Here is an 18,190-nt window from a genome sequence, read left to right as displayed (position 1 = left end):
ACTTTTTTGTTCGACTCTGAACGTTATATAGGTGTACCGACTTTCAAACATGTAGGTCATACCCATACCGGGGGCTCGCGTTTTTCATTTTTCTAGGTGGCGCTACTGAGCTAATTTTCCCAGGCCATGTCTGAGAACATTAAAATACGTAAATTTTCACCAGACCTGACGCGTGTGCAAAATTTCATGAGTTTTCGAGCATGTTTAGGCCCTCAAACGGCCAATTCATTTGCCGAAATAATAATAATAATAATAATAATAATAATAATAATAAACAGAGCAATTACAATAGGGCCTTCGCACTGTCAGTGCTCGGGCCCTAATAAACAGAGCAATTACAATAGGGCCTTCGCACTGTCAGTGCTCGGGCCCTAATAAGAAACGGAGCAGATACAATAGGGCCTTCGCACTCTCAGTGCTCGGGCCCTAATAATAATAATAATAAGAAACGGAGCAGATACAATAGGGCCTTCGCACTCTCGGTGCTCGGGCCCTAATAATAATAATAATAATAAGAAACGGAGCAGATACAATAGGGCCTTCGCACTCTCGGTGCTCGGGCCCTAATAATAATAATAATAATAATAATAAGAAACGGAGCAGATACAATAGGGCCTTCGCACTCTCGGTGCTCGGGCCCTAATAATAAGAAACGGAGCAGATACAATAGGGCCTTCGCACTCTCGGTGCTCGGGCCCTAATAATAAACGGAGCAATTACAATAGGGCCTTCGCACTGTCAGTGCTCGGGCCCTAATAATAATAATAATAATAATAATTAAAGCTGCAAGCAGCGTTATGAGGGCCCTCGCACCCCCGGCACGTCGAGCCACTGCCAACACCTCAAACCGGCACGTCCGATGTGATGTCACATTGATGGATTTCATGCTTTTAATCACCAGCTAACATTTCATCTTATTCAACCAGGATTATAGTCATGCCACTAGGTGGCGCTCTAACCATTATTGACAAATAGCATAACAAACATTTCCAAGCTCGAGTCTCATCACACCTGCGACCTTTGGGAGAGATTGGACATTGTGTTTTTTAGTGACAGCAGATTACTGCTTTTTGCGAGTGATTGAAACTCTACGTGCCGCCATGACCACCCCGTTTCCCTGAACGGAAAAAGCTTCGCAATTTAACATCACAAAGGTCTTTAGATTCTACACACTGAAGAATGCTTCAATATGATGAAATCCCTTGGAGGAGTTCGTCAAAGTATGAGGCCTGAAAAGGGGGGAAAATGTCATCAAAATTACACATTAATTTTAAAATGGCTGACTTCCTGTTGGATTTGGGATATTGCTCCAAGAGACTTTTTTGTACATCTTGATATCTTACACAAGCTTACCAAGTGTCAGACTCATAGATGAAACACAGAGCAGGGGCTGATGTTTTGAAATATTGTAGGGGGCGCTGTGGAGCCATTTCGCGCTATTCAATGAAAATGATCACATGCCAACAAAGCGTTCATCCATTTGGAGGTGTGTGCCAAATTTCAAGCCTCTATAAACTTTCCAAGCCCCTCAAAAGCCACTTCATCTTTCATGGTGAACCGCGTTACCACCAGGGTGCGCCGTTCAGTTTAAAGTCACAATTTTTGCACTGAAGCATCACGAGGGACTGATGTTGATATTCACCGCTTTTGAGGTGGCCACGATGAACCTGTGAAAATCAGTACAACAAAATTAAAGCCATGACATTTCCTGTTGCCACTAGGTGGCGCTGTCCGTATTTCCGACAATGGGCACATCAATCTGTTCAGGGCGGGTCTGACATCATGCCTGTAAAGTCTGGTACTGATCAGACTGGATTTCATTGAGTTATACTAATTTGTTTCTTCATGGCGTGACATCAAAGTTCGCCATGCTGCTGGGGTCACACCCTTTCGTGAAAAGTCACAGTTTTCACTGTAACCCAAGACCAACTCCTTAAGGCTTTCCTGGAGAAATTTGAGGCTGCAGATGTCACCCATCACAATACTGTACCCCAAAGTGTAAAACATGACATTTCCTGTTCCCACTAGGTGGCGCTGTACCTGGTGTCAAATATGGCAGTTGAAATATGTTCAGGGGTGGAGCCTTATCATATGTGTTCACTTTGGTCAAGGTCAGAAAATGTATGACAAAATGAGAGGCAATAAGATTTTCATGGCGAGTCATCGAAATTCGCCATGGCGCCACGGCCTCATAGTATTGTGAAAACTCAAAAGCTCCGCAATTTAACATGGCACAAGGGTGTAGTTGACACTGTCCAAATTTGAAGGTTATGAAATCAAACCCCAAGGAGGAGTTCGCAAAAGTTCGAGGCATGGAAATGGCAAAATTAGAGCCAAAATGTCACCTTCTCTTCCAAATGGCGGACTTCCTGTTGGGTTTGCGTCAATGGGCCCACAGACTTTTTTGTTCGTCTTGGCATGATACATATGTGTGCCAAATTTCATACATGTAGCTCAAACGATGTGGTCGTAGGGCTGCATTTAACAAGGCATAGGTGGCGCTCTAGAGCCATTTCCCTGTGCTCATATGTAAAACCATTAAAATACAAAATTTTTCACCAGACCTGGCATGTGTGCAAAATTTCATGAGTTTTTGAGCATGTTTAGGCCCTCAAAAAGGCCCTTGTTTCGCCTGAATAATAATAATAATAATAATAATAATAATAATAATAATAATAATAATAATAATAATAATAATAAGAAACGGAGCAGATACAATAGGGCCTTCGCACTCTCGGTGCTCGGGCCCTAATAATAATAATTAAAGCTGCAAGCAGCGTTATGAGGGCCCTCGCACCCCCGGCGCGTCGAGCCACGCCCAACACCTAAAACCAGCACCTCCGATCTGATGTCACATTGATGGAATTCATGCATTTAACCACCAGCTAACATTTCAACTCATTCATTCATGATTAGTTAGTCGTTCCACTAGGTGGCACTCTAACCATTATGTACAAATGGCATAACAAACACTTCCAAGCTCGAGTCTCATCACACCTGAGACGTTTGGGAGAGATTGGACATTGTGTTTTTGAGTGACAGCAGATTACTGCTTTTTGGCGAGTGATTCAAACTCTAAGTGCCGCCATAACCACCCCGTTTCCCTGGACGTAAAAAGCTTCGCAATTTAACAACACAAAGGTCTTTGGATTCCACACACTGAAGAATGCTTCAATATGATGAAATCCCTTGGAGGAGTTCGTCAAAGTATGAGGCCTGAAAAGAGGGGAAAATGTTGCCAAAATTGCACATTAATTTTAAAATGGCTGACTTCCTGTTGGATTTGGGATATTGCTCCAAGAGACTTTTTTGTACATCTTGATATCTTACACAAGCTTACCAAGTGTCAGACTCATAGATGAAACACAGAGCAGGGGCTGATGTTTTGAAATATTGTAGGGGGCGCTGTGGAGCCATTTTGCGCTATTCAAGGAAAATGGTTACATAACAACAATGCCTTCATCCATTTGGAGGTGTGTGCCAAATTTCAAGCCTCTATAAACTTTCCAAGCCCCTCAAAAGCCACTTCATCTTTCATGATGAACCGCGTTGCCACCAGGGTGCGCCGTTCATTTTAAAGTCACAATTTTTGCACTGAAGCATCACGAGGGACTGATGGTGATATTCACCGCTTTTGAGGTGGCCACGATGAACCTGTGAAAATCAGTACAACAAAGTTAAAGCCATGACATTTCCTGTTGCCACTAGGTGGCGCTGTCCATATTTCCGACAATGGGCACATCAATCTGTTCAGGGCGGGTCTGACATCATGCCTGTAAAGTCTGGTACTGATCAGACTGGATTTCATTGAGTTATACTAATTTGTTTCTTCATGGCGTGACATCAAAGTTCGCCATGCTGCTGGGGTCACACCCTTTCGTGAAAAGTCACAGTCTTCACTGTAACCCAAGACCAACTCCTTAAGGCTTTCCTGGAGAAATTTGAGGCTGCAGATGTCACCCATCACAATACTGTACCCCAAAGTGTAAAACATGACATTTCCTGTTCCCACTAGGTGGCGCTGTACCTGGTGTCAAATATGGCAGTTGAAATATGTTCAGGGGTGGAGCCTTATCATATGTGTTCACTTTGGTCAAGGTCAGAAAATGTATGACAAAATGAGAGGCAATAAGATTTTCATGGCGAGTCATCGAAATTCGCCATGGCGCCACGGCGTCACCGTATTGTGAAAACTCAAAAGCTCCGCAATTTAACATGGCACAAGGGTGTAGTTGACACTGTCCAAATTTGAAGGTTATGAAATGAAACCCCAAGGAGGAGTTCGCAAAAGTTCGAGGCATGGAAATGGCAAAATTTGAGCCAAAATGTCACCTTCTCTTCCAAATGGCGGACTTCCTGTTGGGTTTGCGTCAATGGGCCCACAGACTTTTTTGTTCGTCTTGGCATGATACATATGTGTGCCAAATTTCATACATGTAGCTCAAACGATGTGGTCGTAGGGCTGCATTTAACAAGGCATAGGTGGCGCTCTAGAGCCATTTCCCAGTGCTCATATGTAAAACCATTAAAATACAAAATTTTTCACCAGACCTGGCATGTGTGCAAAATTTCATGAGTTTTTGAGCATGTTTAGGCCCTCAAAAAGGCCCTTGTTTCGCCTGAATAATAATAATAATAATAATAATAATAATAATAATAAGAAACGGAGCAGATACAATAGGGCCTTCGCACTCTCAGTGCTCGGGCCCTAATAATAATAATAATAATAATAATAAACAGAGCAATTACAATAGGGCCTTCGCACTGTCAGTGCTCGGGCCCTAATAATAATAATAATAATAATAATAATAATAATAATAAGAAACGGAGCAGATACAATAGGGCCTTCGCACTCTCGGTGCTCGGGCCCTAATAATAAGAAACGGAGCAGATACAATAGGGCCTTCGCACTCTCGGTGCTCGGGCCCTAACTATCCAAGCAGGGAAAAACGAATAACAAAGATGAAATGGCTATTTGTTGTAGCACATAAACCAATAACTTCCTCTAATGTTCCCTAAACCACTGTTTTTCCTCTGCTCCTCACAAAGCATTTGCGGCAGTCACTCCCAACAAAGTGATATAGTGGACTAGCCGTGGTATAAATGGGATTTCGGGATCTCACGCTATTCTCCCGTCCAAAGCTTCATTTCACTGAGTCCCGGCTCCCCTGCTAAGTTCAGTAATGGAGCTTTAAATCCCCTCTGTTGTCGGGTCCTCACTCATTTTGCAACTGGGTCGATGATGGAGCTCCCGCTTCTTGTGCCACCTTGTTGATAAGACTTCACTTTGTGCCTTGAAACGCCACTGATTATTTTCTCTTCTCACAGTGGCCCCTGCTCCACTCCCTCCTGCAGGTTTTGAATGCTTTTCTCCTCACAGACATCCTTACGGCCATGCCTCTCACACTTGACTAATATATTGACGTTACTGGTGTCTTTTTACGATTCTGTGAGCTTTTTACAGACCGTTGCTTTGTACTGTGGAAAGGTCAAAGCCAGAATCTCACTGTTTATCTATTGGAGAAGCTTGTTTGAAGCCATCACCCGTTACTGTAATAACACGCATGTGTTCGTGCTTTTCCTCAGAGTGTGTGTGAGCACATTAGAGGAAAACAACAAATGGAGAAAAAGTGGGAAAAAGGGAACGCGAGGCTGCGCGTGGGAAGTTTTCCCTGGCTTTGATCGTTAAGGATAGGATCTTTGTTTGGGGGAAAGCTTCTGTTTGCGTGTTTCATGTTTTTGAGTTAAGCTGATGCCTGTTTGCTGAGAACTTTGAGGTAATTGTAGTGATTATTAAGGCGTGACTGAATGAAATTTTTGAGCTTTCAGAAGATGGCCTGACTGTCACCCTGTCTCACTCTTTCTTGCAGAGGCCTTTGACCTGGTGCTGCGCCACGGACGTAACTCCACCCTGACGATGCTGAAGTCAGAGTTCCCGACTCTTGCGAGCGGTGCCCAGAGCTCTGTGGGGCAGCTGTTCCTGGACATGTCGCTTTACATCCTTGGCTCGGACTCCACAGTTGACCACATGGTGGCGGTGCTCTACGGCCGCCTCTTTCCGCTCACGTACCGCCGCCTGCTGGGAGGCAGTGGCACCTCAGTGTCCGAGGAGTGTGTAAGAGGAGCTTGGAAGGACTCGGGAGCATTTGGTCCTTATCCTAAACTGATGATGACTCGACTCTCTCGCTCCCTCCTGGCCACACGAGTCTTCCTGCAGGCGCTGAACCTGGGCATCGAGGTCGTCAACACCACAGACCATCTGCGGCCCGGCCGAGAGTGCAGCCGGTCCCTGCTGAGGCTGTGGTACTGCCCGCACTGCCAGGGCATGCTGGGGCCGCCGGCCTGCAGAGGCTTCTGTCAAGCAGTGATGCACAACTGCCTGGGGGGAGCTGCAGAAGTGCAGCCTCATTGGAGGAGCTATATAGATGGACTGGGGAAGTTGGCTGGTGCCATGAGGGGAGAGCAGGATATGGAGGCTGTTGTTCTTAGACTGCCCACAATGATTAAACTGGCTCTCAAACACGCCGTGAATACCCGCAGCCACCTGAACACCCTGGTGAGTCCCGTACACTAACACACGTACACACTGTAAGATGTGCTTTTAAACTGAAGAGGAATAAATCCAGAGCGATGTCACAACTTGGACCTGCTTTATGGTCATCAAATGTGATTTGAGCTTGGTATTTATCATCCCTCTGCAAATGCAATGTTACTTTCTCCGTCTGCATTTGTTTGTATTCCCAATAAAACTTTCTTCGAGTCATCACTCGAATATGAAATTTGCTGCAGGCCTGATAAAAACCACGCACAGGGCCTTTTATTTATTTTTTCGCTTGTTGGTTTAGCTTTCCAGCCCCGCATGCTGCTGCCTATTTAAATGTTAAAGGTCTGCAGTATGGGGGCTCTGTTGTTGAAGTTACAACCTGCTAGAAGTCTGGTCTTTCATCTGAAACCCTACCAGAAAGGTCCCAGCAGCTTACAATACTTGCTGCTAGGGCTGCTCAATTAATCGAATTTTAATCACGATTACGATCTGGGCTTTCAACGATCATTAAAAATGACTGAGCCGATTATTAGCCCCTCCCTCCTGCTTTACTCTCGCACTGCTCCGTGTGGCAAATCGAGCGCACACAACAATTAAGAGCAGCGGTCCCCAGCCTTTTTTGCGCCACGGACCGGTTTATGCCCGACAATATTTTCATGGACCGGCCTTTAAGGTGTCGCGGATAAATACAACAAAATAATACTAGTACCGGTACCGAAAAAAATGAGATTTATTCATAACACATGTGAAAATACCGAGGAAAACTGAGTTAACGATAAAAACGATAACAAAATAACGCTGAAAACCGATAAAAACCCTGAAAACTATACATTTCACACCTGAGCCTCAACTCTCGCGGCCCGGTACCAAACGAGGTAAAAAAAACTTCAGTGGTGTGGAAACATTATGGGTTCGCGGAGTCTGACGTGGATCAAGTAGACATAGAGTGTAAACTTTGCTACAGTGTCGTAGCTGCACCACAGAGCAACGCTGCAAAGTTCACTAAACATAGATGTTTACATTTTTCATTTATTTTTTATATTGCGAACATTTGCACTGTTATCAGTATTTGCACACTATTTTATATTATTTTTTGACAATCTTTAAAGTCATTATTCAATACATTGTTATTGTTAAATAAATATCGTCAAATAATCGAGATCTCAATTTCGGTGAAAATAATCGTGATTATCATTTTTGCCATAATCGAGCAGCCCTAGTTGCTGCTTTGAACACTACGAGATGAGATGTTGCTAATCAAGGCAGCAATCATCTCATTTTGATCTCAGCAGGTTGGAAGAGAACACAGCTACAAATATCACCTCAGTTGTGGCCATGAGACGTAAACACTTGATAACCTTGTTTATCTGGATTTTCAGTTTCGAGATGATTTGAATAAATTTCTCTGAATGTTGTTTATTTGCTTGTTTTCTGGCCTATAGCGCATAATCACTGCAGTCCTCTCACTGAGCCGACCCACTTTCCTTCTGCTTACATTAAAAGACTGCAAATGATTCATTTATATTATTCTATAGTGTTTTAATTTTACCTGAACTCTTGGTATACCTATAGCAGTAATGTGAGAGTCTACATATTTTTTTCACCTTTGATTTCACTAAATCTCTAATCGTGCGAGCAGAGATTTGGTGACACCTCCCGCTGTAGTATCACACTGATAGTATGTATGCTTGTAACCACATTAGACCCGCTGAGTCACATCCTTTTTCAGCGTTCGGTGCTGAAGAAGACAGGCTGAGACGTTTCTTCTGCCTAAGACAGCAGGCTGCAACACATTACTTCTCCACATCCAAAGCAAAAATGCACTTTGGGTGGAACTGCATTAAAAGGAGAAGCAACAAGCAGGCAAGAGAGGGATGAAGACTAGCACGTATCAGACAGATGCTCCCAGCACGTCTCTCTGAAACTTGTCTCTCACTTCTCAGCAGCGGTGACCCGTTATGTGTAGCGTTAACTGCAATAAAACCATCAAGTTGGTTCTTAGCCCACATGCGAAGTCAGACAGAACTGCTTATGAAATATGAAAGGCCCTTTCTGCTGGGGTTACAGAGCTGGATGTGCTTTTTCTCCTGGATATCTGCTGAACTTTTCACTCTCACACCCTGAATCCCCACAGTGACCAGGTTTTCACTCTGAACCCATCATTTATTAACGCACAGGTTGACCTCACTTACTCTGCAGTGTGAGGGTGTGGCTGCATCTATGAATCACTGACTTGTGGGGGAAAGCTCACTTTCTTCTGTGTGTGTGTTTGAGATGGATTTTTTTATTTTTTTATTCTTGTCTGTGGTACTTAAGACTCCAATTCAAATCATCATGACGTTACATTGTGTTTATGAGTCTGTGTCCTGTATATGAGGCAGAACGGGGCTGCTGTGACAGTGTATTCACTGACTCGGTGAAAAAGTGTGTGTGTGTGTGAGAGACAGAGGATGTGAATGTCATCTCGCTCCTTTCTTAGTGTCACAGAAGGGACAGAGCTATTGTCTCTCTCAGGGCTAATTGTGTCACACTAAAGAGCCTCACCCAGAGTTAAACACCTGAATGAAGGACCACTAACTACAGTGGTGTCAGGGTTTTTTCACCTGTATAGACGACCTGCTGAGCTTAAAATTAACTGACTTTAAGCATAGCATGGTTGTTGGTGCCATAAACAGCTGATCCACTGGGTTTTTTCTTGCACTACCATCTCTAGGGCTTACAGCGAAAGATCTGAAACAGAGAAAACATTCGCTGAGCAGCAGATCTCTGGGTGAAAGTTTTTCATGCAGAAGTCAGAGGAGAATGGCCAGATTGCTTCAAGCTGAGAGGAACAGTAGCTGAGTTACCACCTTGTTTGTAGGCTCTTCTACATACTACCAAGGTGTGCAGAAGAGCATCTCTGAACACACAAAACACTGAACCTTGAATGAGAAGAAGACCAAACTGGGTGTCAACTAAGAACAGGAAACTGAGGCTACCATTCACACAGACTCATCAAAATTGGGCAATAAAAGTCTGATGAGTCTCGATTTCTGTTGCTACATCCGGGTGGTAGGGTCAAACTTTGGCATGAAACATAAAAGCATGGATCTATCCTGCCTTGTATCAGCGGTTCAGCCTTCGCCTGGTGGTTTAATAGCGCAGGCGATATTTTCTTGGCATACTTTGGCTGCCTTAGTATCAGTTAAGCACCATTAAAATACCACATTCTTCCTGATTATTGTTGCTGACCTCGTCCATCCTTTTATGACGTCAGTGTACCCATCTTCTGATGGGCCTATGCACCATATCACAAAACTCAAACAATCCCAAACTGGTTTCTTGAACATGAAAATGAGCCCTATGGTGAAAAAGCTCCCTCCCAACAACCAACAAGCAGCTTTATAGTTTATCCTGTTTGGTAACATGTAGAACATCAGCTATAAGAAGAATGATAAGAGAAAAAGCGAGAAGCAGTAAAAAAGTTTTTTAAATGAGAAGAATATACAGAATTGCAGGCAGGTGACAAACATGGTGACACCCAGAGACAGCTGTGGCTGCAGGGACTGGTTTCATGTTGTCTAACCAGCTGTGCGGTTCTTTTTAAAATCTTGATGGAATTTCTTCAAGGTAGTTAAAGATGACCGTTTTGTGGTCATTACACTAACTTTTTTATTGTCACCCCACAAAACAAAAACAAATGCATGCACTATTTCTTTAATTACAAATTTTGCCACAAGATCACATGATGACGAGGTGACAGCAATTTAAAAGGTTGAAAGTAAATCGTGGACATAAAGCGTGGATGTAAACGGCAACATGATTGTTTGGATGGATTTTCAGATATGATGTACCTTTGAAGCCCAGTTTTCACTATAAATGAAACAGATGGAAAAATTTGAATTTTCAGAAATGTTTATTCGTCATGGAAACTAAAACTGTTGGCAGAGCTGTCAAAAATGTAACCTGAATTAAATGGTGACTTGTTGGGGATAGATTGATTGTCCACCACAGCCTATCAAAATCATTTGCAGGGATACCAAACAGGAAGTGAGTTCATATCACAGTAATGCTTTGATCTGTGGGTCATGGATTTGGGCGCTTCATTTACAGAGGAAATATTTACATTATGTGGCGATTATTTGGCAGTGCAGTAATCATTTTGCCTAAAATAGCGCAGATGAATCCTCAGACCAATTCTCACCAAAGTTATCAGATTGATTTTAGATGTTTATACAGCATGTGTCTGTTACAGCCAGTTGAAATCAACACCAGATGGCCTAACAGGAAGTTTTTCATCTGCTGGCACCAAACTTGGAGCATGGACTCTGCACTCTTACTGGGGTTCTCCCAAACATTTCATCATCTTATAATGGTGGGGGGTTATGGCAGCTTACAGCCATGTTTTTAACACGATCAAATAAAACTCGCTGCAGCTGCGTTATCAAATAACTTTGATTTCTAATCTTTTTAAAAAAAATCACAGCCGTGGTGATTTTTTCACTAAGAGGAACCCTTAAGTAATATTCTCGTGATACAATATTTTGTACAACAGCCTAATGGATCTACCGTGCCTTGTTTTGGGGTTTCATGTGATTCTACATGTGGTGCAGTTGTCGTAGCGATCTCACACTTAACCTTCCCGCCAGTCAGAGTGCAGACCCCTGTTACTAAGGGCGACAGACGGATCGACCCTATCTGAGTAAGAGAGTCCTCAAGGTGCGAGAGAGACATCTCTTCTCCGCTCTGCGAGCTTGAAACATGTAACTCTGCTGGCGAGATGACCACTCATCGTCCGCCAGCCCACTCCTTGGCATGTTAACATTCATTTCCTCCAACTCCAGCGTGAATCAGCCAATGTTCAGAGAGACGGAGAGGGCAGCCAAGAGCCCTGCAGCTCCAATCTATTCCCCTGTCAACTTCCCACCCTTCTCCTGGAGTTTGATGTCATCCACCTCCGTCTCCACATCTCATCCTCAACATCCCCCCCCCCCCCCCCCCATTTATTTCTTTTCCTCTCTTTTATTTTTTACGCACTGCTGTGAAAGACGATGCATGATTTATGAAGCTCTATTTTTACCAGTTACCGAGGAGAAAGAAAGGAGAGAAAGAGGGGACAAAGAGACGGAGAGACGAAAGAATAGAGTGGGAGGGGGGAAGTGTGTGAAGAGCAAGCCCAAGGGGAAGGAGGACAGGAGAGTGTGGAGGAGACATCCATCACCCCTCGACCCCTCGGCTGAAAATGAAGACGGGAAGTAGGTTGAGACAGAAATATGATGGATCTGACCAAGATTAGAGGAGATATACTGCGGAGTACATGACTTATGTGTTGTTATACACTCAATGCAGCTGGGTGCTTAGTTTTAAGTCTAATATCAAATAGCTCTTTGTGTGCCTGTTGCAGTTTTTGTCAATAACACACTCTTTTCATCAGCTGTCTTTATTTGGTGGCTTTCCCATTGTGCTCACACATATCAGAGGCAGATCAAATCACATCCAAACTGTTGCTTCAGCGAGAAAACAAGAAAACTAATTAAATCTTCGCTGCATTTTTACTGCCTATTAATCCGTTCGAACAAGTGCGAAACTACTGCAGAGAAACGGGAAGCGCAGCCAGCTCTGAAACCGTTGATACCATCAGAGCCAGCATCCAGCCAATCAGATTTCCAAACGCTCCAACATATTTCTAATTTATCAGCTATTTCTTAGTTATTTATCTAGTCGTGTTTAAATATTTAATTGATGCATAATTAATAAAAGTCATGTTTAACTGTTCAATGCAAATTATAGAAGATGATTTGGGATGTTTAAAGGTCCCAGAGGGATCATTCTGTAGCTTAACACTGTAAATTATGATAGATTTTTATCACTCACCAGCCCCTTCTTTAGATACATCTTACTAATACCAGGGTTGCTTTAAATCTTCACACCACAGGTGGTGGATTTTGGTCCATACTAACATGACAGCATCACACTGCAGATTTGTCAGCTGCACGTTCACGATGCAAATCTCCTGTTCCACCACATCCCAAAGGTGCTCTGTTGGCTTGAGATCTGTGACTGTGGAGGCCATCTGAGTACAGTGAAGTCACCGTAATGCTGAAGCCAGCAGGCCACAGCCAGGCTCCACCATCAGCCAGCAGGCCACAGCCAGCAGACCCAGCCAGGCTCCACCATCAGCCAGCAGGCCTAGCCAGGCGCCATCATCAGAAATTCCGCTTCCGGGTCCTTCGTGGTGGCCGCCTCGTGCTCTCGCTTCAGTATGCCACCCAAGAAAGGCCCAACACCAGAGGAGGTTGAGGACATTAAAACCTCCCTCGGAGCGCTGTGCGGAGACGTGGCCGCAGTCAGGGCACAGCAGGAGCTGCTTCTGGGGCTTCTGGAGGAGGTAAAACAGCTACGCCTCCAAAATGCCGAGAAGGACAGACGGATCATGGATCTCGAGCGGCGGGTGGATGAGCTGGAGCAGTACACCCGTACGAACGACGTGGTCATCAGCGGTATTAAAATCAAGCCGCGCTCGTACGCGCGCGCGGTGGCCGGGAACGTCGGGGAGCCCAGCGACGAGGAGACCCGCTCGGTGGAGCAACAGGTGGCGTCCTTCCTCCAAAGCAAGGGGATAGAGATGGACCTGGAGCACATAGAAGCATGTCACTCACTGCCCAGGAGGAGTGACAGACCGCCGGCCGTCGTTATGAGATTTGTCAATCGGAAGAACAAGGTCGCACTGCTGAAACAAGGACGCAAACTGAAAGGCACGGACGTTTTCATTAATGAGCATCTGACACGAAAAAACGCAGACATCGCGAGGAAGGCAAGGCAACTGAAGAAGAACGGTAAAATACAACATACATGGGTAACAAACTGTAAGATTTTCATTAAGCTAAACGGGACACCAGAAGAGGCAAAAGTACTGATAGTGAGGAACATGGAGGATCTGGACAAGTATAACTGACACCAATGTATCAATTACACCAGGAAATGACATGGACATGTTGAAATTAGTTCTTCAACAGAAAGTAATTGATCTAGATTGTGAATATAAGGAGCATAATATAATAGATCCAGAAATAGATTCTGAAAGTAACTTTCTCTCTTCTTTTGTTAAAAATTGTAATTATTTCACTCAGGAACAATATGAAAAAGAAATTAACCTAGACGGGAAGCTCTCATTAATTCACTTTAACAGCAGAAGTATGTACTCTAATTTTGATTTCATTAAGGACTATTTGCAACAATTTTCTCGCCCCTTTAGTGTTATAGCCATCACTGAAACGTGGTTCAATGTCGATAAAGGAATAGATTTTTGTTTGAATGGATATGATTTAAAATACATGAATAGATTAAATAAGGCGGGCGGCGGGGTTGCTATATATGTTCATAACTCTATAAAATATAATGTTGTAACAACTATGTCTATGGCTATTGATGGAACTTTGGAATGTTTGACTATTGAGATTATGAATGAAAAAAAGAGAAATGTTATAATAAGTTGTATATATCGGACACCCAGTTCAAGTATTGACACTTTTAATGAATGGATAGAAAAAACGTTTGCTTCGGTGAACCAAAAATTACTATTTATCTGTGGTGATTTTAACATTGATTTGCTAAATCCAACAAGGTTAAAAGCCATTGATGACTTTACTGACACAATGTACAGCTTATCACTATATCCAACAATAACAAAGCCAAGCAGAATAACATCACATAGCGCCACTATTATTGACAATATTTTTACTAATGTCATGGATTTCCAAATTAATAGTGGCCTGCTTGTCTGTGATATAACTGACCACTTACCAGTTTTTACTTTGTGTGACTGTGATTTAAAAAAAATAGGTACCAAGATCATGATAGCAAAGCGAACAATAAATGAAGAAGCAATTCATGCCTTCAATTTCGATTTAGCACAACAAGATTGGAGTTCGGTGTATGAAGAGTCAGATGTGGACAAGGCTTATGATAATTTTCTAGATATTTTTACTATGTGGTACAATAAACATTGTCCTGTAAACGAACACATGACAAAGAAAAAAAAGATAAAAAGTCCTTGGCTCACAAAAGGAATTATTAATGCTTGCAAAAAGAAAAACAATCTGTATAAACAGTTTATCAAAGTAAAAACAAAAGAAGTGGAACAAAGATATAAAGCATATAGAAATAAATTGACTGATATTATAAGAACGAGCAAACAACTTTATTATAGAAGAAGATTATATGAAAATAAAAACAATATAAAAGGAACTTGGGATGTGTTAAACAACTTAATTAAACAAGGATCTTCTGGAACATCATATCCTGAATATTTTACTGATGCAAATGGTGAAAATCACAACATGAGTAATATTGTCGATGGGTTCAATAAATTCTTCATAAATGTTGGCCCAGAACTAGCAGCGGACATCCCGTGTCATAAAAATGAAAATATCAGCAATATAAAATCAAATCCCTTTTCACTGTTCCTCTCAGCTACAAATGAGCAAGAAGTAATAAATATCACATTAAAATGTAAAAGTAAGTCTTCAATGGATTATCATGACATAAATATGTCTGTAGTTAAACAGGTTATTCTGAATATTGCTAGTCCCTTAACATATATCTGTAATTTATCATTTCAGTCCGGTTGTTTTCCAAAAAAAATGAAAATTGCGAAAGTAATACCACTATATAAAAGTAATGACAAACACAGTTTTACCAATTATAGGCCTATTTCTCTACTGCCTCAATTCTCAAAAGTTCTAGAAAAACTTTTTAATTCAAGATTAGAAAAATTCCTTGAAAAACATCAAATAATAAATGTTGGTCAGTATGGTTTCAGAACGCAAAGAACCACTTCAATGGCGATAATTGAGGCAGTAGAAGAAATTACTGATACACTGGATAAAAATAAATATGCAGTTGGTATTTTTGTTGATCTCAAAAAGGCCTTCGACACAATCAATCACTCAATTTTACTGGATAAATTGGAAAGATATGGTATTCGAGGGAAAGCTGGTAACTGGTTAAAAAGTTACCTAACGGGTCGGGAACAATATGTTAGCATAGGGCATTACCATTCAGAGAAACTTGGTATTACATGTGGTGTTCCCCAAGGGTCAGTGTTGGGACCAAAACTTTTCAATGTATACATAAATGATATTTTTGATGTTTCTCAAGTACTTAAACTCATACTGTTCGCAGATGACACCAACATATTTTTCAGTAGCGATGATTATACTGATCTTGTAATGACTGTAAACAGGGAGCTAAAATTAATAAAAAAATGGATGGACATAAATAAATTATCATTAAATATAAATAAAACTAAAGCAATGTTTTTTGGTAATTTAAAATATAATATAGAATTACCAATTATCATTGAAGGTGTACCAATTGATAATGTGAGTGAAAACAAATTTTTGGGAGTTATAATTGATAACAAAATTTCATGGAAACCCCACATCAGACACATAAAAACCAGTTTTGAACAAAGTGAAACAATTCCTTGATAAAGATGCACTTTGTACTCTGTACTGTACCCTGGTTCTTCCATATCTTACATATTGTGTGGAAGTGTGGGGAAATACATATAAAAATACAACTAATCCATTAGTCACAGTACAGAAACGAGCACTGCGTATTATTCACAAGGCTGGTTATCTAGATCATACTCACAAATTCTTTCTTCAGGCAAAGTTACTTAAATTCCAGGATCTGGTTAATTACAATACATCCATAATTTTGTATAAAGCTTTTACTAAACTTTTACCGGCAAATTTACAAACTAGATTTGAAATTCGAGAAAAGGTTTATAATGTGAGAGGCTTTGGAGAATTCAAATTACCCAGAACTCGAACAACCCGTAAAGGCTTTTGTGTGTCTGTATGTGGTGTGAAAATCTGGAACAGTCTGAGTTTACAATTGAAACAATGCAAAAATATTGATAGATTTAAATTTCTCTACAAACAGTTGGTCTGGTCACAGTATACTCAATGATGGGTTTTAGTGTGCTCTGTAATGTCTGTCCTCTTACCATTGCTGGTATGGATTCCAAAATAAAAAATAAAAAATAAAGTGTGCGTATGTATGTACATATATGTACTTGTGTGTGTAGATATATATGTATGTATATGTATGTGTGTTTGTTACTTGTAGTTATTACTGCCCGTTACCTGTGGTAATGCAATTTATAATTTATATATTCTGTATTCAGTTATGAAGGCTCTAATTGTTGGTTGCGAGCTGCCGCTTAGATGCTTGTATGTGCCCGGAGCTGTTGATGGGTCTGTATGCAATGATGGGCGTAGCTGCGGGAAGTTTATTGTTTTTTTTGTTGATGAGTGAGTATAGGGGTGGGATTTAATAAGTTTTCTTCGTCCCACTCCTTTTTCAGGCAATTTTTGTTTTTTGTTTTGTGTATTTTATGTTCAATATAGGTATTTGTTGTGCCTGAAAATGAATAAATAAATGAAATGAATGAATGAAATGAAATGAAGAAACCAGGTTGATATGATTTGAGTTTTGTGATATGCTGTGAAATCCTGCTGGGAGCAGCCATCAGGAGATACTATGCATAACGACAAGATCAGCAACAATACTGTAGTAGGCTGTGGCATTTAAAAGATGGTCAGCTGGTACTACGGGACTTCTGCCATGAAAATGTGGCCCACACCATTATACCTCTACCAACCTGAACATTAACACAAGGTAGGATGGATCCATGCTTTTATGCTGTTTCTGCCAACATCTGACCATACCAGTCAGATGTTGCAGTGTTTTCCCAGTCTTCTGTTGTTTGGTGAGCCTGTGTGAACTATACTCTTAGTTTCCTGTTCTTAGCTGAAACGATTGGCATCTGCTGTGGTCCTCTGCAGCTGAAGCCCATCTGCTTCAAAGTTTGTTGTTTAGAAGCTCTTCTGCATACAGCAGGGAATGCAGAAGAGCATACAAGCCTCACCGCATTCTATCTATTCTCCTCTGAGCTCTGACATCAACAAGACATTTTCAGCCAGAAACTGCGGCTCACTGGAAATTTTGTTTTTCAGACCATTGTCTGTAAACGCTTCTGATGCTCAGTTTGAACTTCAGCAGGTCATCTTAAATCCACTGATGTGCTCTCATGTTATTGGCTGATTAGATCTTTGTATTAATAAGCAGTCAAACAGGCATACCTAATAAAGAGGCTAGAGAGTGTGTATCTGTAAGCCATGATAAGGAAGCCCAGCAGTTGAACTAAAATTCTTCTTGTGCTACTGGTCAGCCATGTTGGAACATGTCTGAACTATTTTGAGCTGTTTTAACTACTAGTTGAATTAAATGAATTGTGTGCAGAGTACCAGTCAAGTTTGACAAACATTAAAATGTTCCACTGACTTTCATTAAAACAATGTTTTTTCCACACAAGTTGAACTTGTAGATTGCATCAGACCGAAGCCGTGGCTGGAAGCTCTGATAGGAAATCTTCTGTGTGTTCTTGCTTATTGCAATGACCTGAGCAGTGGTCAGATTATGCAGAAGTGCCTACAGACACTGCGTTTAGGGTTAAAACATCAAATCTCATATTCTGTTTGGAGGCTCATCTGTTGTCATTGATTGGCTGTAACAGATAAATGGCTTTGAAAATCTAAAATCCGTCTGATAGTTTTTGTGAGACTTAAAGATCAGTTGTTAAAAAATTGTGGCCTT

At 41.6% G+C, this 18,190-nt stretch overlaps 1 protein-coding gene across 3 annotated transcripts in view; it reads left to right on the top strand.

Moving 5' to 3' along the window:
* Positions 1-18,190, top strand: part of gpc3 (glypican 3) — a 325,636-nt gene that overhangs the window by 260,056 nt on the left and 47,390 nt on the right. For all 3 annotated transcript variants that reach the window (XM_082547797.1, XM_082547798.1, XM_082547799.1), the window contains exon 3: positions 5,871-6,556. In XM_082547797.1, the coding sequence (XP_082403923.1) occupies positions 5,871-6,556 (686 nt within the window). The remainder of the gene's footprint in view (positions 1-5,870; positions 6,557-18,190) is intronic.

This window comes from Aulonocara stuartgranti, assembly GCF_965226115.1.
Source record: "Aulonocara stuartgranti genome assembly, chromosome: 2".
NCBI lineage: Eukaryota > Metazoa > Chordata > Actinopteri > Cichliformes > Cichlidae > Aulonocara > Aulonocara stuartgranti.
The sequence above is the reverse complement of the archived record's forward strand: the minus strand, read 5'-3'. Positions and strand labels throughout refer to the sequence as shown.